This window comes from Mobula birostris, chromosome 12 (genome assembly GCF_030028105.1).
Source record: "Mobula birostris isolate sMobBir1 chromosome 12, sMobBir1.hap1, whole genome shotgun sequence".
Classification (NCBI taxonomy): domain Eukaryota; kingdom Metazoa; phylum Chordata; class Chondrichthyes; order Myliobatiformes; family Myliobatidae; genus Mobula; species Mobula birostris.
Genome location: NC_092381.1, coordinates 93,477,126 through 93,500,133, shown reverse-complemented (window position 1 = coordinate 93,500,133; position 23,008 = coordinate 93,477,126). Strand labels below are relative to the sequence as shown.

At 42.0% G+C, this 23,008-nt stretch overlaps 1 protein-coding gene across 4 annotated transcripts in view; it reads left to right on the top strand.

Moving 5' to 3' along the window:
- rasal2 (RAS protein activator like 2) overlaps positions 1–23,008 on the top strand; it is a 406,620-nt gene that overhangs the window by 341,571 nt on the left and 42,041 nt on the right. For all 4 annotated transcript variants that reach the window (XM_072274307.1, XM_072274306.1, XM_072274309.1 and 1 more), the window contains 5 exons: positions 2,390–2,944; positions 9,529–9,673; positions 14,574–14,718; positions 15,789–16,025; positions 16,505–16,706. In XM_072274307.1, the coding sequence (XP_072130408.1) occupies positions 2,390–2,944; positions 9,529–9,673; positions 14,574–14,718; positions 15,789–16,025; positions 16,505–16,706 (1,284 nt within the window). The remainder of the gene's footprint in view (positions 1–2,389; positions 2,945–9,528; positions 9,674–14,573; positions 14,719–15,788; positions 16,026–16,504; positions 16,707–23,008) is intronic.

Sequence of the window (23,008 nt, the reverse complement as noted above, 5' to 3'; positions counted from 1 at the left end):
TGTGGGGCTTCCCCTCAGTTTAGCTACAGCCCTACATCTGCTACTGTATCACAGCATCTGAAGAGGGAAATGGGTTTCTCCTCATCATATGCTGGAAGTCAAGTCAAGTCAAGTCAAGTTTATTGTCATTTCGACCATAAGCTGCTGGTACGGCACACAGTAAAAACGAAACAACATTCCTCCAGGACCATGGTGCTACATGAAACAACACAAAACTACACTAGACTATGTGAGATAGCACTAGACTACGTAAAACAACATAAAAACTGCACTGGACTATATAAAGGGCACAAAACAGTGCAGGGCAGTACAATAATTAATAAACAAGACAGTAGGCACAGTAGAGGACAAATTACAACATAATAATAAATGATGTAGATGTTAGTCTAGACTCTGAGTATTGAGGAGCCTGATGGCTTGGGGGAAGAAACTGTTGCATAGTCTGGTAGTGAGAGCCAGAATGTTTCGGTACCTGAGTGGGGGATGCGTGAGGTCCTTCACAATACTGTTAGCTTTGCGGGTGCAGCGTGTGGTGTAAATGCCTGTAATAGCGGGAAGAGAGATGATCTTCTCAACTGACCTCACTATCTGCTGCAGGGTCTTGCGATCCGAGACGGTGCAATTTCCAAACCAGGCAGTGATGCAGCTGCTCAGGATGCTCTCAATACATCCTCTGTAGAACGTGGTGAGGATGGGGGTGTGGGAGATGGACTTTTCTCAGCCTTTGCAGAAAGTAGAGACGCTGCTGGGCTTTCTTGGCTATGGAGCTGGTGTTGAGGGACCAGGTGAGATTCTGCGCCGGGTGAACACCAAGAAATTTGGTGCTTTTAACGATCTCAACAGAGGAGCCGTCAATGTTCAGCGGAGAGTGGTCACTCCGTGCTCTCCTGAAGTCAACAACCATCTCTTGTTCACATTCAGAGGCAGGTTGTTGGCTCTGCACCAGTCTGTTAGCCGCTGCACCTCCTCTCTGTATACTGACTCATTGTTCTTGCTGATGAGACCCACCACGGTCGTGTCATCAGGAAACTTGATGCGTGATTTGAGCTGTGTATTGCTGCACAGGCGTGGGTCAGCAGAGTGAACAGCAGTGGACTGAGCACACAGCCCTGGGGGGCCCCCGTGCTCAGTGTGATGGTGTTGGAGACGCTGCTTCCAATCCGGACGGACTGAGGTCTCCCAGTCAGGAACTCTAGGATCCAGTTGCAGAGGGAGGTGTTCAGGCCCAGCAGTTTCAGCTTTCCAATCAGGTGCCGAGGAATGATTGTGTTGAATGCTGAACTGAAGTCTATGAACAGCATTTTGTCCAGGTGGGTGAGGGCCAGGTGGAAGGTGTTGGCGATGGTGTCGTCTCTTGAGCAGTTGGGATGATACGAGAACTGCAGGGGGTCCAGTGAGGGGGACAGCAGGGTCTTGATGTGCCTCATGACGAGCCTACTAGTCAACCACACAGTGCAGTAGCTCTAGCTCCGTGGCTTATAAGCTCATGTCTCATCAGAAGATTTTTATTTAAGACTATCTATAAACCAATTGAAAAACAATTGCTCATAAAATTTTGCAAATGAGCAAGAAATGTTTGAATCCTTGCCACCAGCCCCCTTCCAATTTCACTGTTACTGAAACTCCATTTCCTCCCAATTTTATTCTTGGTAATCAGTGATTTTAATCAGTTAATGATTCAGACAACAGAGCATCAAGTGAACCCTTATTAAAAGTGCATTTTGACTATTGGAAGTACCCAAAAATTCATGCTGTTAATCCCCAGTTGTCACTTCTCAAGATTTTTTATCAGAAGGCAACTTGATTTGATAATTCCAGATAAGCCATATAAAGTACTGGTAAAGTTAATCATTACAGTTTTATAAATTTACCAGAGGTTGACAGGATGGTCTACTTTGATGGTCAGTTTCCAGCTGTATTATTGGGAATTATTGTTATTGTCACTGTTTACTCTTTAACTTCTGCTGCAAATGCACCTTGTTAATTTATTTGTGGTAATATTACTTTATGTGTTGTGTGCGTGAGTTATATGTACTATGTTGTGCACCTTGGTCCGGAGGAATGTTGTTTCGTTTGGTGATATACATGTGAATGGATGAATGACAGTAAACTTAGCTTCAATTTGGAGTTGACTTGAAAAGCCTTCAAACAAGTCCTAGTCTATCACATATTATAAAAATGTATTATTAGGAAATTAGAGGGGAATGTAACTCATGCTGGGATCAAATATCCAGCCTTTCAGTTCTGCCTATCATCATCATTATTATCAATTACAAAAAACGGCATGCTTTGGACTCAGTAACCTGGGTGGGTTTTTGTGCATATGAAAAATAATCAAGAAGTGATTGGACTAAGAAATACTGATAGATGAACTGTTTTATGTTTGCAGGACAACTGTCGCCGTGCAGAAAATGTACTCCGGCTCTGGATTATTGAAGCAAAAGATTTAGCCCCTAAAAAGAGGTACTTCTGTGAACTGTGCCTGGATGACACACTTTATGCACGAACTACCAGTAAAATGAAAGCAGATAACCTTTTTTGGGGTGAGCACTTTGAATTTTACACTTTGCCAATGGTCAGGAATATTACTGTGCATATTTACAAGGATATGGACAAGAAGAAAAAGAAAGATAAGAATAATTATGTGGGATTAATCAATATTCCAATCACTAGTGTCACTGGACGACAGTTCATAGAGAAATGGTACCCTGTCAGCACACCAAACTCAAACAAGGGCAAAGGAGGAAGCCCTTGTATCCGCATTAAATGCCGCTATCAGACAATTGCCATTCTGCCTATGGAACTATATAAGGAGTTTGCAGAGTTTGTCACCAATAACTATACCATGTTGTGCTCTGTTCTGGAGCCAGTTATCAGTGTGAAGAACAAAGAAGAGATGGCCTGTGCACTTGTTCATATCCTGCAAAGTACTGGTCGTGCAAAGGTAGGCAAAACAATTACTACAGTAATATTGGGACTGCCTTCTATCTTTTGTTGTGATAATAAGCTGAACCAGATAAAAATATTGACACCTTATCAGCAAATTTGAACAATGAAATTCTTCTGTGTTTTATTTTAATGTTTCAACTGTTTATTTCAGTCAATTTAAACTGCTGGGTCTTTCAGCGGCATCTTGTTCTATTCAGACCCCATGAAGTAATTGATATTTTCTAGGTGGTTGTTAATCTGTGTGCATATTTGTCATTTGAAACTCTAAGTTTGGATGTTAAAAACCAGTAGAGTCGTGGATTTTCCTGAGAGATGAACATATTGGTACAAATTTAGCTGATCTCCTGCGACCTGTCTCAGTTGATGGCACTTTTTTATTTGGTCTAGAACTCTGATGCAGTGAGACAACACAATGTGAAAACATATTGGCCTTCTACCATGATACCAGGCAAGGAAACAAACCATTCAGTGATTGCTGCCCAGTCAGCTGACGGTAACTGTTGCGGCTCATTGATGAAGGACAGCTGGGGAGAATGGGGAGAATTCTTACACCATCACCGGTTTGCTCTTCTGGGATTACATTGGAACCATTTCACTGGGGTTTCCACTGAGAACCCACACACATTCAAATCTTTATCAGTCTGCCTAAAGCAGAAAATATTCTATCATTCTATATCTTTCCAAATAGTAATTCTCACATTTCTTGCTGTTGAACATGATATAATTTAGATTAAATTATTAAATATAATCTTTGATGTGGTTTGAATCCATTATAGCTGAAGCCCTTTTATCGATGCTATTTTTGACCCACCAGTAAAATACAGTCATTGATATTGCCTATATCTATTGCAGCAGTGTGTAAATCACAGATCTTGCAATATCAAGCCTTTATCAAAATGGACTGAATTGTCCGCCCTGTCAGTTGTGTATATCCTGTTTCCCTCTCTTACCTTATCTCCATACCTGCCCATCACCTCCCTCTGGCGCTCCTCCATCTTCCCTTTCTTCCATGGTCTTCTATCCTCTTCTGTCAGATTGCCCCTTCTCCATGTATCTCTTTCACCAACCAACTTCCCAGCTCTTTACTTCACCCCCTTCTCTCCTGGTTTCAACTATAACCCACCACCTTGTATTTCTTCCTCCCCTCCCCACACCTTCTCCTATCCTTTCCGGTCCTGAAGAAGGGTCTCAGCCCGAAACATCAACTGTTTATTCTTTTCCATAGATACGGCCTGACCTCCTGAGTCCCTCAGCATTTTGTGTGTCTTACTTCGGATTTCCAGCATCTGCAGATTTTCTTGCAGCTGTGTGTGTCGTTGGCATTCCTACTCCCTGGGTCTTTGAACTTCCCATCTCTGGGTTTTTGCAAATTGATGTCATCAAATGAAAATAAATATTACTTCTCTGCAGCTGTGTCTTGTCTGTAGTTCAGTCACAGTCTTTTGAAGCTTAAACATTTGAAATAATCCCCACTGTGGCAATTTAATCTGTTTTTGTGTTATGTTCTCTGTTTTATATTGGAGTGGTTTATTGTTTATTTGTTTTTTTGGGATATTTATCACTAAGGCTGAGATTTCCGATATTTTCTTGTTCAGTTTTAAATCTCTTCCGTTTCTGTCTCCACTTGCGAGAGAAAGGCATGCCAATCATTCATAATTGTTGCTACAGCTGTCTGCAGGAGAAAATTCTCATTAAAGCTCAGAAGATAAAGAACCTTTGCTAGAATAAGGTCACAGCTACTGTGTTCGTCATTATATTGAATGAGCAATTACAGTGGAAACTCTGTTGCAGCTCGTGTTTCAAAACTGTGCCCCAGGTCAGGTAACTGTCAGGAGGCAATAATGGACCATGTGAACTCGGGCTATATCTCTGATTATTTAGTAACCTTTGTCTGCAAGAGCAACCTTCTGAGCTGCTGCATTGGCTCAGTGGGTTAATGATATTCTGTCTGATAAAAGAGTCCTGAGACCGGGGTGGCGGGGTTGGGGGGGGCTGATCTACACCCTGGAACGTTGTACAAGGCCCTTTCTATCACTAATGTGGATGTAAAACGTACCATGTCACAGTTTACAAGACCTGGGATTCCCCATTCCCTCACTGCAGCTGTCCTTCAACATCATAAAAACAAGTTATCTGACCATTTTCAGATTAATTTATTTGCCACATGTATATCAAACTGTACAGTGAAGGGTCTCGGCCTGAAACGTCGACTGTACCTCTTCCTAGAGACATGAAGGGTCTTGGCCTGAAACGTCGACTGTACCTTTTCCTAGAGATGCTGCCTGGCCTGCTGCGTTCACCAGCAACTTTGACGTGTGTTGCTTCAATTTCCAGCATCTGCAGAATTCCTGTTATATACAGTGAAATGTGTCATTTCCCTTAACAACCAACATTCAGGCGCCGGCATAGTATGCTCACACTGCTTAGCAGAACACAACACAGCAGCAAACAAGCCCCTTTCCTCTCTTCACCCACACACTCCTCCAACCCCAGGATAGACCGCTGAGCCTCCAGCAGAGTTGGGGACAGTAGCCCTCCATCTTTCCCCAGCGCACTTCACATTGATGTTCATGCGGTGTGCTAAAGCTGGCTTCTGCATTTCTCATATCACAGTGTTATGACACTTCAAAGAAGATACTCCTTTAGATCTGCAATTCTTTCAAATTTCTTAGGATTGTGATAGGTACCATAAATATGCAAGTTCAGTATTGACGGAACAGTGTTGGAGAATCCTAAGTTTGACTTTTGTCTCTTTGAGTGTGACAATGAATGAAAGAGATCTTAAATGATTAGCTGGAATGTTATACTTGGCTGTTTTTAAAATTTAGGACATAGAACATAGAGCAGTACAGCACAGTACAGGCCCTTCAGCCCATATTTAATCTTCATACCTCCCCTTGAAAGCAATTTACAGACTTTTAAAACCAAGGTACTCTTGTTTACCGGTGTTATAACAGAAAACAGCGTCCTGAAGAAGGCTTTTGGCCTGGAACGTTGACTGTTTATTCATTTCCATAGATGCTGTTGATCCTGACCTGTTGAGTTCCTCCAGCATTTTATGTGCGTTACTCTAGATTTCCAGCATCTGCAAAGTCTCGTGTTTATAAAACAGTGTAATTTTATGTTTCCTGAAAATTTCACAAACTTGTTTTTGTTTGCTTTATTGTGTGTTGAATTATCTGACCAAAGGGGAACAAGGATGAGATATGTGGGGAGGGGGAATAATTTGCCAACTGGAAACTGCTTGGCTTAGAGTCATTGTCTTTGCCAGTTCACTAATTGTGGCACATTGATTTCGCTAAAACATCATTGTCTGAAATTACAGCATCCCAGGGTTGCATATGGTGGCATATATGTACCTTGATACTTTGAACTTTGTACAAAATTACTGCATTTTCTGCAAATCTGCAGAAAAAATGCTTCTTTTCTTGAATTGTAGAACCTTTAAGATGGAACTGTTGGAAAACGAAGTGCTGTTTCTTTTTCCTAAAGTTCTATGCACTGCACTTGACAGGGCTTTTGATTTGACCATTCCATTTCACTTACTTTGGGTTCTCACCCATTTCCTCATGGGATTACTCCTGAATCCATCTTTTGGCAAACCAGAAGTTCAGTGAGTTGTCATCTGCCATTTCCAACATTCAAACTCACAGCCATCCTCACACCCATCTTTCACTCTCCTTTCTGCATTCATAAAGAAACATTTCCGTCCCAAACCATCTTGCTTTCCAGCCACATAAGATACCATACTTGTTCTTTTGCATCCTTCTGTTCCCACCAACAAAACATCTTTTACAGGTAAAACAACAAAATACTTCTAAAGTGATAAAATGCTTTGAGAGGTTGATCATGACTAGACTGAATTCCTGCCTCAACATGGACCTGGACCCATTGCAATTTGCCTGTCACCACAATAGGTCAACGGCAGATGCAATCTCAATGGCTCTTCACATGGTTTTAGACCACCTGGATGACACAAACACCTATGTCAGGAGGCTGTGCATTGACTATAGGTCAGCATTTACTATCATCATTCCCACAATCCTGATTGAAAAGTTGCAGAACGTGGGTCTCTGCAACCCCCCCTGCAATTGGATCCTTGACTTCCTAACTAGAAGACCACAATCTGTACAGATTGGTGATAACATATCCTCTCGCTCACAATCAATACTGGTGCACCTCAGTGCTGTGTGCTTAACCCACTGCTCTACTCTCTATGTACCCATGACTGTGTGGCTAGGCAAGGCTTAAACACTAAATATGCTGATGATACAACCATTGATGGTAGCATCTCAGATGGTGACGAGAGGGCATACAGGAGTAAGATATGCCAACTAGTAGAGTGGTATCGCCGCAACAACCTGGCACTAAAACATCAGTAAGCCAAAAGAGCTGATTGTGGTCTTCGGGAAGGGTAAGACGAAGGGCCACATAGCAATCCTCAGAGGGATCCAAAGTGGAGAGAGTGAGCAGTTTCAAGTTCCTGGGTGTCAAGACCTCCTGAGGATCTAACCTGGTTCCAACATATTGATGTAGTTATAAAGAAGGCAAGACAGCGGCTATACTTTATTAGGAGTTTGAAGAGATTTGGTATGTCAGGCTGTGTACATACATCTATTGATGCTTCTGGACACATCTTCAGTGATGTTCCTGGAATCATCGGGTGTTTTGGGTCTTTCGACATCATACATCCTCCTCCAGGTGACCCAGCTGGAGCTGATCAGATCTCAGCTTGTGTCCAGATGGCTAGCTACTTATGACTCCATGGCTCCCCTCTTTTGAGCCACAGCCATCTTGAGGCCCCCTCTGCCACATCGGTGGTACTGCGGATGGCTCTCCTCTTCAACAAATATACTCAAAAACTTCTATAGGTGTAACGTGGAGAGCATTCTGACAGGCTGCATCACTGTCTGGTATGTGGGGGGGGGGGGGGCTACACACAGGACCGAAAGAGACTGCAGAGGGTTGTAAATTTAGTCGGCTCCATCTTGGGTGCTAGCATACAAAATACTCAGGACACCTTCAAGGAGCGGTGTCTCAGAAAGGCAGCGTCCATTATTAAGGACCCCCAGCACCCAGAGCATGCTCTTTTCTCACTGATACCATCATGTAGGAGGTACAGAAGCCTGAAGTCAACCAATTTCACGAGTCATGCCGGTGATAGTGGTCGGTAGGACTAGGTGAGAGTAAGAGTTAGGCATGGACTTGAAGGGCTGAGATAGCCTGTTTCTGTGCTGTAATTGTTATATGGTTATGAATATGTATACAACATTAGTTTCTTGTTGGAACTATTACCAACCTGTTGATGAAACTAATAATTGTCACAGTGCTGTAGCTGGTAGAGCTGTTGCCTCGCTGTTCCAGTGACATCTGATTAGTCCTTACCTTGGGTGCTGTGTGTGTGTGGAATCTGCACTTTCTCTCTATGTTTGCATGGGTTTCTTCTGGTTTCCTCCACAGATAGGTTAATTGACCACTGTAGATTGCCTCTTATGTGTAAATATGTGGTAATTGGAGAAAATTGATAAGAATACAAGGAGAATACAGTGGCTTAGAATAAAACTGGTGTCAACATGAGTGCTTGGTGGTCTGCGTTATCTCATTTAGCTGAAGAACCTATTTCCATGCAGAATCTCTTCATGATAATGTGACTGTAACCTATCTAACCCTGCTCCAATGCAACTGAATGGTTTGAAAACTGATTCCACCGAACAGTATTGCATTCAGTTTTGCTTAAATTCTCTCTTGCTAACATTTTGTCTTTTTGTTTAATTAATGCTTTTGAGAAATGTGTGAATCACCACTCATAATTGACGTGTTATTTATAGCACAGCATTCTCAGGTTAACAACTGAATTGCTGTTAATTTGACTGCACCACATTATAAAACTCGGTCAAAGTGGTGCCTGCTATGACACTATCTGCATTGGTTCAAATTATCCTGGACGGTCTGAAAGATAAGGGAGATGTATGTTGATTGTAATTGCTTGGAACCACTTGATTTTTTTTTATTCAGTAAGCGCTTCATGCTGCTGCTCAATCTTTATTATGCTTTTACAGTCTTCAGTATTGTCTGTTTTATGCTCAGCTGCTTTAGAAACAGGTATCATGTCATTTCTTCTTAACAGTCAAATTTTTGGATAATTTTGTGTTGGAATGCCTACATAAGAGGATTTCAATATCAAATGTTCTTTCTTCATTGGCATAAACGTCAAGATCTCAATGTCTCAGAAACAGAAGTTTTTATATTGCTTCTCTTTTCCAATAACTACATTTAAAGAATTAACCTGAAGCTACACCATCTATAAAACAGAGTCACATATTGAATGCCCCGTGTTTGGCTCAGTGCCAGCTCCTGTACACAGTAGGTAATGGGGAATGATCCACTCCCCTGATCCACTCACCTAGATAGGCCTCATTTCCAGTCTCTGTGCTTCCACAAATTGGTCTTAATCTCTTTAGATTGAAACTCTGTGAGTGAGTGCTCATGTTAGTGAAGGTGAAAATTTCATTTTCTCAACACTTTATAGAACATCAGCTGTTGCCCACCATTGAGGCTTTTAATTCATTCTGCATTCAGGATTTCCTGACGGACTTGGTGATGTCTGAGGTGGATCGATGTGGGGAACATGATGTTCTCCTCTTCAGGGAAAATACCTTAGCAACAAAAGCCATAGAAGAATATCTGAAGCTTGTTGGCCAGAAGTACCTCCATGATGCCTTAGGTAAGATACAATGATATATGAATATTCTGGTCTGTCTTCGGTTCACTGATGCTACTGCTATCACACAGGTGCCCTGGAGCAGTTTGGTATAGGAAAATACATGCAACTATATGAGGGAGGATGACAAACATTGTATTTCCCCCCTCCTCTAAATGTAAATAATAATGACCCAAATTTGACTGGATTTACCTGGGATATTATTCGATCTTTTTGCAGTATTGGGAAACTCTGTCCTCTTTCACATTAGTGACAAAATCATGCCATAAGAAAAGTTTACACTTGCTGTAGAAATCAGACTCAGAAGCAAGTGCTGGCCATTGTTGTCCCCAAGGTCAATTGTTGACTTCAAATCTAGAGTTGATTTACACAAAATCATTGAAAGCATAAGAGTATAGGCCAAGACATATTCACCACAGTAGGTGCACGACTGGTTCTGACGCTGCAGTATTGATACCCTGTGACAGTGTGCAGAATGATATTTGCTTCCGAAACTGGTTTCCAGTGGAGAGAGCCAACCAGGGACCTTTCCTGCAATCTGCTGCAGTGCTTACAACACAAACTAGTGGATGCTTTCCTCTCATGAGAATATATATTCAAATAGGGAATGAAGGATATACCATACTCTTTATTTTTATATAATAGCTTCTCACCACCTGCCCTGTGAAACCCTTAAGACCACCTCTAATTCTGCTGATTTCCAGAGAACACTAGCACAGTCTATTGCCTTATTTCAAAGGGCAACTTTACATCCCAGAGTCTGTTGAATATCCTTCTGAAGCAAATAAATCCTTCTTTGGTGAAGGAAACCAAAATTGTGACCTGGGTAGTCTCCCCAAGCCCTGTGTGCATACAGCACCTCCTTACATTTTAACTCCTACCCTCTCGCAATGTACCCTAGAGTAAAAAGTACTTTCCAAATGATTGTTATTCTGAAAGAAGCATTCCCAAGGTTCTCAAATGTCGACATTTACTAAGTTCTCTTTGCATTTGTACCCTTGTAAATAAGTTCACTATACTTCAGTTCAAGTATTATCTCAATGCCCAATCACTTAAATGTAATTTTCCAACTTCCACCCTGCCCTCAAATTCACCTGGTCTATTTCCAACACCTGGCTTCTCTTTCTCAACCTCTCTATTTCAATCTCTGGAGAATGCTCATCCAGCGATGTCTAGTACAAACCAACGGACTTTCACAACTACCTAGACTATACCTTATCCCACCCTACTAGTGAAAACCATATAACTATATAACAATTGCAGCACGGAAACAGGCCATCTCGGCCCTTCTAGTCCATGCCAAACTCTTACTCTCACCTAGTCCCACCAACCTGCACTCAGCCCATAACCCTCTATTCCTTTGCTGTCCATATATCTATCCAATTTAACTTTAAACGACAATATCAAACCTGCCTCATCCACTTCTGCTGAAAGCTCATTCCACACAGCTGCCACTCTCTGAGTAAAGAAGTTCCCCCTCATGTTACCCCTAAACTTTTGCCCTTTAACTCTCAACTCATGTCCAGTTGTTTGAATCTCCCCCATTCTCAATGGGAAAAGCCTATCCATGTTAACTCTTTCAATCCCCCTCATAATTTTAAACACCTCTATCAAGTCCCCCCTCAACCTTCTACGCTCCAAAGAATAAAGACCTAACTTGTTCAACCTTTCTCTGTAACTTAGGAGATGAAACACAGACAACATTTTAGTAAATCTCTTCTGTACTCTCTCAATTTTATTGACATCTTTCCTATAATTCGGTGACCAGAACTGTACCCAATACTCCAAATTTGGCCTTACCAATGCCTTATACAATTTCAACATTACATCCCAACTCCTATACTCAATGCTCTGATTAATAAAGGCCAGCATACCAAAAGCTTTCTTCACCATCTTATCCACATGAGATTCCATCTTCAGGGAACAATGCACCATTATTCCTAGATCCCTCTGTTCTACAGCATTCTTCAATGCCCTACCATTTACCATGTATGTCCTATTTTGATTAGTCCTACCAAAATGTAGCACCTTACATTTTTCAACATTAAACTCCATCTGCCATCTTTCAGCCCACTCTTCTAACTGGCCTAAATCTCTCTGCAAGCTTTGAAAACCTACTTCATTATCCACAACTCCACCTATCTTAGTATCATCTGCATAAAATGCCATCCCCTTTTCTCAATTTTTCTGTCTCTGCCACATATCCTCTCAGGAGGTGGCTTTTCATTCTAGAGCAAAGGAGATGTCCTCCTTTTTCAAAGAAAGGGGCTTCCCTTCCTCCATCGTCAATGCTGCCCTCAACCGCATCTCTTCCGTTTTACACACATCTGCTATTAACCATTCTCCCACTACCCTGCCAGGGATAGGGTTCCTCTTGTCTTCACTTAGCACCCCACTAACCTCATCATTCTCCGAAACTTCTGCCACCTCCAACGGGATACCCCCACCAAGCTCATCTTTCCCTCCTCCCCCCGCCCCACCAAATTTCGGCTTTCCGCAGGGATTACTCCCTACAGGATTCCCTTGTCCATTCATCCCTCCTGGCACTTATCCTTATAAAGGGAATAAGTGCCACGCCTGCCCCTACACCTCCTCCCTCACTACCATCCAGGGCCCTAAACAGTCCTTTCAGGTGAGGCGATACTTCACCTGTGAGTCTGTTGGGGTTATTTACTGTGTCTGGTGTTCCTGGTGTGGTCTCCTGTATATCGGTGAGACCCAATGTAGATTAGGAGACTGCTTCGCCGAGCATCTATGCTCCATCCACCAGAACAAGTGGGATCTCCAGTGTCCACCCATTTAAATTCTACTTTCCATTCCCATTCCTATTCCGATATGTCCATCCATGGCCCCCTGCACTATTGTGATGAGGCCACACTTAGGCTGGAGGAACAAGACCTTATATTACATTTGGGTAGCCTCCAACCTGGTGGCATGAACATCAATTTCTCAAACTTCTGGTAATGCCCCCCAACACCCCCCCCACTTCTCCATTTCCCATCCCCTTTTCCCTCTCTCACCTCATCTCACCAATCAACTTCCCAGCTCTTTACTTCATCCCTCCCCCTCCAGATTTTACCTATCATCTGGTGTTTCTCTGTCCCCTCCCTCCATGTGTTGGGTACGTGGCCAAGTGGTTAAGGTGTCCGTCTAGTTACCTCAAGGTTGCTTGTTCGAGCCTCAGCTGTGACAGCGTGTCTGTGCCCTTGAGCAAGGCACTTAATCACACATTGCTTGAGTCCGTGCGAGGAGTGGCACGCCACACAGACTCCCAATCTGCGCCTTGTAAGGCATGAAAATGCCCGACGCAGGCCTCTCATGGTCTGAGTCAACGTTCCCTCCCTCCCTACCCTCCCCCCACCTTTTACATTTACTCCTAGGCTTCTTTTCTCCAGTCCTGCTGAAGAGTTTTGGCCAAAAATGTCGACTGTACTTTTTTCCATAGATGCTGCCTGGCCTGCTGAGTTCCCCCAGCCTTCTGTGTGTGTTGCTCGGATTTCTAGCATCTGCAGATTTTCTCTTGTTTGTGATGTAATTTTCTGTGTTTACTTGCTACCTGATTTTACAGTGTATCTTAGGAACACTGAGCCCACTGATCAAAGTCGTTAGGTTCCTGAGACTCAAGCACTGATTCTTGTGGAAGGCCACCGGTTACATCTAAAAATGACATCTTTATTCTTGTAACACACACAAAATGCTGGAGGAACTTATCAGGTCAGGCAGCATCTATGGAGGGGAATAAACAATTTTGGACCAAGTCCCTCAGAAGGAAAAAATAATTCATCAGAAGCAACACAGAGAAAGTGTGGCAGGAGCTGAGCAGGTCAGATAGCATTTATGGAAATGAATAAACAGTCGACATTTCAGACTGAGAGCCTTCTTCAGGGCTGGAAAGGAAGGGGTAAAATGCTGGAATAAAAAGTGGGGGAAGGGGAAGGAGGCAAGCTGGAAGGTGAAAGGTGAAACTATATGGGTGGGAAAGGTAAAGGGCTGGAAAAATAAGGAATTTGATGAGAGAGGAGAGTGGACCAAAGGAGAAAGAGAAGAGAGGAGGGGACCCAGCGTGAAGTAATAGGCAGGTGAGAAGAGGTAAACTGTCAGAGTGGGGTATGGGGGGGTGGATTTTTTGTCGGAAGGAGAAATCAATATTCATGCCATCAAGTCGGAGGCTACCAAGATGGAATATAAGGTGTTGCTCCTCCACCCGAGGTGGTCTCATCGTTGCACAAGAGGAGGCCATGGACCGACATGTTGGAATCCAGATTTAAAATGCTTGGCCACTGGGAAGTTCTGCTTGTGCTGAATGGAGCAGTGGTAATCAACCACCCTCAAACCACTTGGGTGCCCTCTCCTTTCTCTTTCTTCAGTGGCTCACTCTCTTCTCCTATCAAATTCCTTGCACTCTAGCCCTTGACCTTTCCCACATCACCTTCCAGCTAGTTTCCTTCTCCTCCCTCAGCTTTTTTATTCTGGCATCTTCCCCTTTCCCTCTCAGTCCTGAAGAAAGGTCTCGGTCCGAAATGCCGACGGTTTATTCATTTCAATAGATGCTGCCCGACCTGCGAGTTTCTCCAGCATTTTGTGTGTGTTTGGATTTCCAGCATCTGCAGACTTTCTCGTGTTCAAGATTCATCAAAAACAACTCTCTTTGAAACCAAATGTGTTGATTTTGATGCTGGACTTGTTTGCTAAATAAAAAGAGCTTTTGTTGCTGCAAATTATCTGTGTACTTTTCCATTTCTTAAGATTGTGCTTAATGATGATCAGTGAGCACAGAGGCAAGAATTTGATCTTTGTTGAACCAATGAGGTGTCACTGTTCTTATGGTTTAGAATGTAGTGGTCCTATTGTTCCAGTAAACAATAATACTAACCTAATTTTACCTGCTTGTATCCTGTTTCAGGAGAGTTCATAAAGGCACTTTATGAATCAGATGAAAATTGTGAGGTGGACCCAAGTAAGTGTTCGTCGAGTGAACTGCCAGAACATCAGAGTAACCTCAAAATGTGTTGTGAATTGGCTTTCTGCAAGATTATCAACTCCTACTGGTAAGGAACTGTCATTTGGGAAGGAAGTGAAGGGAAACTGAATTTAAATCTTTTTTTTCAAAGAAGATGTCAGATTTCTGAATTATCTGGTCTGTTAATAGTACCAGTTAAATTCCAATAATCCACTATTCATCAATTTGAAAATCTACATAGTCTGGCATCTGCTTCACCCAGTGATGTTTTGCACTCCCTTTTACACTCCAGGAGGTCCCTGTTTCTGTAATCTCCATCATTGGGACCCAGGTTTGCATTCTTCTTTTTCCACTCATGGGGCTCTGGTTCCCGTACTCATCAATGCTCATTGAGGCCCCACTTCCCATTTCCCCATTTTACTCTGTAGGGCCCTGGTTTTAAGCCTCCCTTTTACACTCATTGGGACTCCTGTTCCTGTATTTCCTTTGAACCTTTCTGGTTCCCTGAGAAAACTATTGTCACACTGTGTAACATTGAGAAAAATGAATTAATAGGCTGTTGGCATATTATAGAAATAACATCGAACAATCCAGAAAGCCTGCCAGTCTAGCACCACCAAAGTACAAAGTGTGCCAGCTTATCAGTCTTATTGATTTATCTATGCTACAAATTAATGGGACAATAGGGAGGCTATTCAGCAATCCTTGTTCATTCATGTACCTGTCTCTTGAGCTTCCTGTGGCCCTTAATTATTTCTGCCAAATTCAGTCATCTAGAAATCCATTGCACATCTTGTGTGACAAAATCTTCCTTTTTTTCTCTTTAGCAGTTTGAATTTTTATCTGTTATGTTTATGTTTCTACATTCCGTTTTTCCATCAGTGCTGAATTTGTATTTATCTTTCTCTTTCTTGCACCTACTCCGACAGAAATATTTTGTTAGTTAATTATTTTATGGAGAATTTTGGAATGTGAAGGTAGCCAGAAGATAATCTCAAACCCAGTATGAATAAATATAAGCACTATAATTCTGATATAGCATCCGGAAAATTAGGAATATCCATGATGGATGAGAGGAAGCTAAAGTCTGTGCAGGCCAAATACCAGTTCGTCTGCCACATGACTCATCTATTTTTCTTAACTTTGTTTTTTTTTCAGTGTGTTTCCACGGGAACTTAAAGAAGTCTTTGCCTCGTGGAAGCAGCAATGTTTAATCCGTGGGAAGCACGAAACCAGCGAGCGCCTAATCAGTGCCTCACTCTTCCTACGTTTCCTCTGTCCTGCAATCATGTCACCCAGCCTCTTTGGCCTGATGCAGGAGTATCCAGATGATCGAACTTCTCGCACCCTCACCCTCATTGCCAAAGTCATCCAGAATCTTGCCAATTTTACCAAGTATGTTATGCAGTGCCATGTGTGCTGAATTGATCTCATTGCTTGAGTTGTTATGTGAGTCAAGGTTAATTATTTGTTTTGTATTGAAATTTCATCTGTATTATGAGTTCTGATAGCCCTAATTTGTATTTTGTAATTCTTGAAAGTCTAAATTAATATCTGAGAGTGAATAATTTAATCATGGGGATCAGCAGTTTATAGTGAGCTTTAGAGAAAGTAATTCTAAAGACAAGTAAAGAAGTGTGTTGACTATGGTCACGAATCCATTCAGCATTCTGAGTTGCTGAATATGAGGGTGCAGGATGCTAAATCTACAACTTCATGTTTGTCCGGTAGCTAGAGATAGTCTGTTAAGAACTAATTTTAGTTGGAGACAATGTTCTGCAGGCTACACTGATAACAAGTGTTTAACCCATACATCATTTCCCACTGTGACAGTCAGCACTTCATCTTTCAATCACTTCCACTGATTTCCATAGGTTTGGGAACAAAGAAGAATACATGGCGTTTATGAATGATTTTTTGGAACATGAATGGAGTGGGATGAAACGTTTTCTGGTGGAAATCTCAAACCTAGACACAATATCTAACACGCCAGGCTTTGAAGGATATATTGACCTTGGTCGTGAGCTCTCTGTCCTGCACTCATTGCTCTGGGAAGTGGTGTCACAACTTGATAAGGTATTTGAATTGACTATTTAGTATTGTAGTTGAGGCACAATATTAAGCATTTTAATAGTCTGATATTTTTAATCTTATGCATGTTTTATTTTTGCACATTTTAATACTTTACTGCTTTAACATTTTAAACTTCACTTTTCTGATTAATGCTGAAATAATGAGGCTAGCATTTTTATTTCAGAAGGCCAGAAAACATTCTTCATTGATGTTTCTATTTGAGAGACTTGTGTTGTATGGAATAGTGAGGTATAGTTGGAGAAGTGATGCTGTGGAGCTAATATGAGCTGTGATGACTTAGGGGGGCAAACATGAGATGCATCCCAGAGAAATAATGCAAGCTAAGGAGTTTTTCTCTCAACAGGATCTATAAAATCGAGGAGTTGGCATAATGGTTGTTAATTTAGAAGAGAAGTTAGTAATCTTGTAGTTACTGAAAATGGATTATGCTTTTTGTTGGTTAGGAATGATAATGTATTTGGTAATTAAATTGAAACAAATTTTTTTGGTCTGGCTGAACTTCTCTCAAGTTACTTCAGTAAAATTTTAGAAGAAGAATGGTTTTAAAAACTAGCTCTACAATTGATTGAAGGTGCAAAAGACTCCAGGTGCTGTGCCCTAAAGAACAGACCACTGGAGGAGCACAGCAGATCAGGAAGCAATTGATTGTCATCATTGCAGATCAAGACCTTGCATTAGGATTGAGGGTGTAGAGTGGATATAGCCAAGGTAAAGAAGTGAAAGGGAGGAGCTAGGCATGGGCTTATTGATGTAGCTGGATCCAGGTAGGGAGGGGGACAATGGAAAGATAGAGCTAGGTAGGGGAGGAGAAGGGAGGAGTTGGGAGACACTGACTGGTGGTGATAGGCAGAGATAAAGAAAATCGGGCAAGGGAGAACAAAGAGCTGATGGAGCCAGGTGAGAAGAGAGGATGATGGTAGAGACAGAGTTTGGAAGGTAATACACATATACAAGAAACTGTATGTGCTGAGATATGATGGAATCAGTTGAGATTCAATAGATAAAGTGTGTGGGTGACAAGTAGATAGAACCAAATGGGAGAGGAAATCAAAACTGTATGACCAGGAAGGTCACTGGAGAATGTGTGTGGATCAGAAGCAGAGAGAAAGGAGGAGATGGAATGTGGACTTTCTGAAACTGGAAAATTCAATGTACAGTTGAAGTCAGAAGTTTTACATACACCTTAGCCAAATACATTTAAACTCAGTTTTTCACAATTCCTGACACTTAATCCTAGAAAACATTCCCTGTCTTAGGTCAGTTAGGATCACTATTTTAAGAATATGAAATGTCAGAATAATAGTAGAGAGAATGATTTATTTCAGCTTTTATTTCTTTCATCACTTTCCCAGTGGGTCAGAAGTTTACATACACTTTGTTAGTATTTGGTAACATTGCCTTTAAATTGTTTAACTTGGGTCAAATGTATTGGGTAGCCTTCCAAAAGCTTCTCACAATAAGTTGCTGGAAGTTTGTTTCATTCCTCCAGACAGAACTGGTGTAACTGAGTCAGATTTGTAGGCCTCCTCGCTCGTACACGCTTTTTCAGTTCTGCCCACAGATTTTCTATCGGATTGAAGTCAGAAAATGATGTCAAGTCTGGTTCATCCTTGGGAGCAATTTCCAAATGCCTGAAGGTACCACGTTCATCTGTACAAGCAATAGTACACAAGTATAAATGCCATGGGACCACGCAGTCATCATACCGCTCAGGAAGGAGATGTATTCTGTCTCCTAGAGATGAACATTCTTTGGCACGAAAGGTGCAAATCAATCCCAGAACAACAGAAAGGACCTTGTGAAGATGCTGGAGGAAACAGGTAGACAGGTATCTATATCCACAGTAAAACGAGTCCTATATCAACATAACCCGAAATGCTGCTCAGCAAGGAAGCAGCCACTGCTCCAAAACCGCCATAAAAAAGCCAGACTACAGTTTGCAAATTTACATGGGGACAAAGATCTTACTTTTTGGAGAAATGTCCTCTGGTCTGATGAAACAAAAATTAAACTGTTTGGCCAAAATGACCATCGTTATGTTTGGAGGAAAAAGGGTGAGGCTTGCAAGCCGAAGAACACCATTCCAACCGTGAAGCATGGGGTTGGCAGCATCATGTTGTGGGGGTGCTTTGCTGCAGGAGGGACTGGTGCACTTCATAAAATAGATGGCATCATGAGGAAGGAAAATTATGTGGATATATTGAAGCTACATCTCAAGACTTCAGCCAGGAAGTTAAAGCTCAGTCGCAAATGGGTCTTCTAAATGGACAATGACCCCAAGCATACCTCCAAAGTTGTGGCAAAATTGCTTAAGGACAACAAAGTCAAGGTATTGGAGTAGCTTCACAAAGCCCTGACCTCAATCCGATAGAAAATTTGTGGGCAGAACTGAAAAAGCGTGTGCGAGCAAGGAGGCCTACGAACCTGACTCAGTTACACCAGTTCTGTCTGGAGAAATTCCAGCAACTTATTGTGAGAAGTTTGTGGAAGGCTACCCAATACATTTGACCCAAGTTAAACAATTTAAAGGCAATGCTACCAAATACTAACAAAGTGTATGTAAACTTCTGACCCACTGGGAAAGTGATGAAAGAAATAAAAGCTGAAATAAATCATTCTCTCCACTATTATTCTGACATTTCACATTCTTAAAATAAAGTAGTGATCCATACTGACCTAAGACAGGGAATGTTTTCCAGGATTAAATGTCAGGAATTGTGAAAAACTGAGTTTAAATATATCTGGCTAAGGTGTATGTAAACTTCTGACTTTAACTATACGTGCCATTGGGATGCAGACTCCAAGTTGAGTTAGAAACTGCAATTGATTTCCAGTTTTAAGAAGGCCACAGGATAGGACATTTGGTCATTCATCTGTTGTACAGATGCAGTGTCAATTTTATTGCTCCTCATTCTCCTCTCCCACTTCCTTTCCAATTCACTGCTCCTCCCATTAGAGAATTGAAATCCAGTGTTGATGGTGCTCGTGAAACATGCTGCCGGAATTTGAGTCTCATTTTGCAATCACTGATTCCCCTTCGTTGGCTCAAATCAACGTCTGTTTATTTTATCTCTAATGTTTGCAATAAGAATCAGAACTCTTAACCTAGTGTGTGTAATAGATATTAGAGCATCTAGAATCATGTATTGCCATGACAGATTGCTTTTCAATAATAATAATGACTAAGATTGGACTTCAAGTATGACTTATTAGTTGCTGATTAATGTCCAGTTATTGATGTTGCTAGGATCCTTTGACATTATTAATCAGATGTGTGTCATTATCTAAAACAGCTGAATTCAAAATGATCTTCAGGATACCACTTCTGTTAGTGAGCAGAATTGTATAGTGCTTCAGAATACAGGTCTGGAATACATAAGGTGACATTTCACTGTGAGCTCCCAAGACATTACTGAACAGCCCAGAGAATGGCCATCAATCACTGTCGCCGTAAGTGGCCAGTGCACTCTTCTGTGTGAAGGGCAAAATGGAATCAAATAATGTTTGAGCCACAAATAAAATCATGTTGTGCACAGCAGGGGCTCAGAGAAACATGGTTTTTGAGTGAGGGACATGTGTCACGATTATTTGTAATTTCTAATGGTTCTTAATGTGTGGACATTCATAGAGTAATGCATATACAACATGGGAACAGACCCTTCAGCCCAATGCATCCATCCGAACAGTAGTCTTCACCAAATTAGTTAGATTCACCATATCCTCTAAACCCCTCTTCTCCATGTGAAGGTGTTTGGAATTTTGTTATTGTAATTACTTCAACCACTTTCTGTGGAAGCTCATTCCATATATTCACCACCTTCTGTGTGAAGAAATTTCCCCTCAGATCCCTTTTAAATCTTTCACTCTTCACCTTAAACCTATGCACTCTTTAATTCCTCTTCCCAGGTGAAAGACTGTGTGTGTCACCTTATCAATACCCCTTGTGATTTTATACATTACTTTGTTTCTGCAGTGGTCACTGTTACATACCCCGTAACTGGGTTGCCAAACCAGCAGAAATGGATACTTAGTTGGAGTCTGGTTTAACAGAAGCTAATAAAGTTTTATTAAAGAAATAAGTAACACAGTACTCTAATCGTAAGGATATAAATGCAACAGGTTAGCAATGATAAAACACACATGGACACAGAACTAGGGTAATAGGGAACAACCAAGCTCTGTCGCAGTCTAGGGGTAAAATGATCAGACTCAAGTGACGCAGAGTTCAGTTCAGCTTAGTACAGTTCGCAGTAATCGCTGTTGTGCCGTTGGAGAGAGAGAGAGAGAATGCAAATTTTGATTCAGACAGACCTTAGATGTTCTTCGCAGTTAGCTTTCGGGCGGACCCTTTTTTCTGTCTTCTGTGGTCACCGACTGTGACCCCTCCGTTCCGGATACGACTGATCTTCCGCGGCACCCAGGCAAGGGCAGACACACACACCAGGTTCCCGCTGATCGTGCCTTTTCACCCTGTGTGTCAATGGTCGGTTCCCGCGACCAGACCTCCAAACTCCCACCAACTTGTGGGGGCACACCGCTCTTCCAGGGTCTCATTATCTCGTGATCTCGTAGTGTGTGTCGTGCCTTAGCGAACCTGTTCTTTTTATCCCCCTGCTGGGGTATTGCCTGTCCATCAAACTTCAAACAGCTCAGGTTCAAAGCAACTGGTCTGTCAATATTCTGAAATGTGTTTCTTTCTCGTTAATCTCTCTCTTCTCTCTTATTAGCATTTTGAATGTTTCTCCATTGTCTCACTTATCTCTTCTCATCAGCATCAACCTTCTGATAACTTGGTTTGTCGTCACATCACTCACACCAATACTGTTATGACTGATATATTTGCAACAGGAAAATGGGTGGGGATGATGTCCCATCCCTCACATTAAATTGCTTACCATAATCTCTTGCCTGCGTTTGATTTTAACATCCTCATCTATATTTTAAATCTCTCTTTGATTTCACCTCTACCCAACTTGGTAATTTCTGTCATAAGAACACAAGAAAATGGAGGAAGGAGCAGATCTGACCCTTCAAGCCTGCCTTATCATAGGATTGTAAAGCACAGAAATGGGCCCTTCAACCCATCATATTCTTGCCTTTGGCCCCTACATTACTTTTACGTGGCCTTGTTAGGTCTGTATCCTGTCTATCTTGCCTGTTTAAGTGCCTATCTTAATGTCTATTAAACAGAGTGGTTATATCTGATTCTACACCTCCTCTTGCAATGAGTTCCAAATGTCAACCACTCTTTGTGTAAAAAAAGAAACATTCTCACAGATCTCCTCTAAAACCCCTTTCTCTTACCTTAATACATCTACCTTCTTGTTTTTGATACCCCTACCATGGGAAAAAGATTCTGATTATCGACCCGCTCTATTCCTCTTATAATTGTATATATAGAGTCATAGAGAAGCACAGCACAAAAGCAGGCCCTTCCGTCTATCTAGTCCATGCTAAGCAATTATTCTGCCTGGTCTCATCAACTTGCTCCTGGACCATAGCCCTCCATACCCCTCCCTTCCATGTTTTTATCCAGACTTCTCTTCAACTTGAAATCAAACTCGAATCCACCACTTCCACTGGTAGCTCATTCCACACTCTTACCACCTTGAACAAAGACGTTCCATGTCATGTTTCCCTTAAACATTTAAGATTTCATCCTTGGCTCATGACCTCTAGTTTTGGTCTCACCTAACTTCAGTAGAAAAAGCCTGCTTGCATTTACCCTACCTGGACTCAAAAGAAGTTTATACATTCTCCCCATGACTGTGTGGGTTTCCTCCAGGTACTCCAGTTTCCTTGAATGGTCCGGGGACATACTGGTTAAATTGGTCATTGTAAATTGGCCTGTGATAACACCCGCTGATAACAACCAGGACATCTCAGTTCTCAACTCTGCCACAATCTCTTCTACCACTCCTCGGGGCAGGCTACCTGTAGTCACCTCACCGCAGGGGACCACTGCTAAGGACTGTACCCTGCTGACAGGGATCTCCAATGCCTCTGACGCATTCTTCTCCTCTCGTACTTCTCTGATCAGCTCAACAAATGAGGGAGGGGGCGAGTCTTACAAGACAGTCGGAGACCCCAAGCAATCAGATTCTGGGACTGGGCACCTTTCGCTATTTGGTCCAGTCTTAACTGATCAACCTCAGCAGTCTGAATGGCGCCTCTACGCCGCAAGCAATTTAGCTGCCTCTCTAGCCGAAAGATGTAGGCTGAAAGCTTCTACCCCCTTCTCCTGACACGTGTTCTGAAACCCCATCATGAGTTCCATTGGGCTT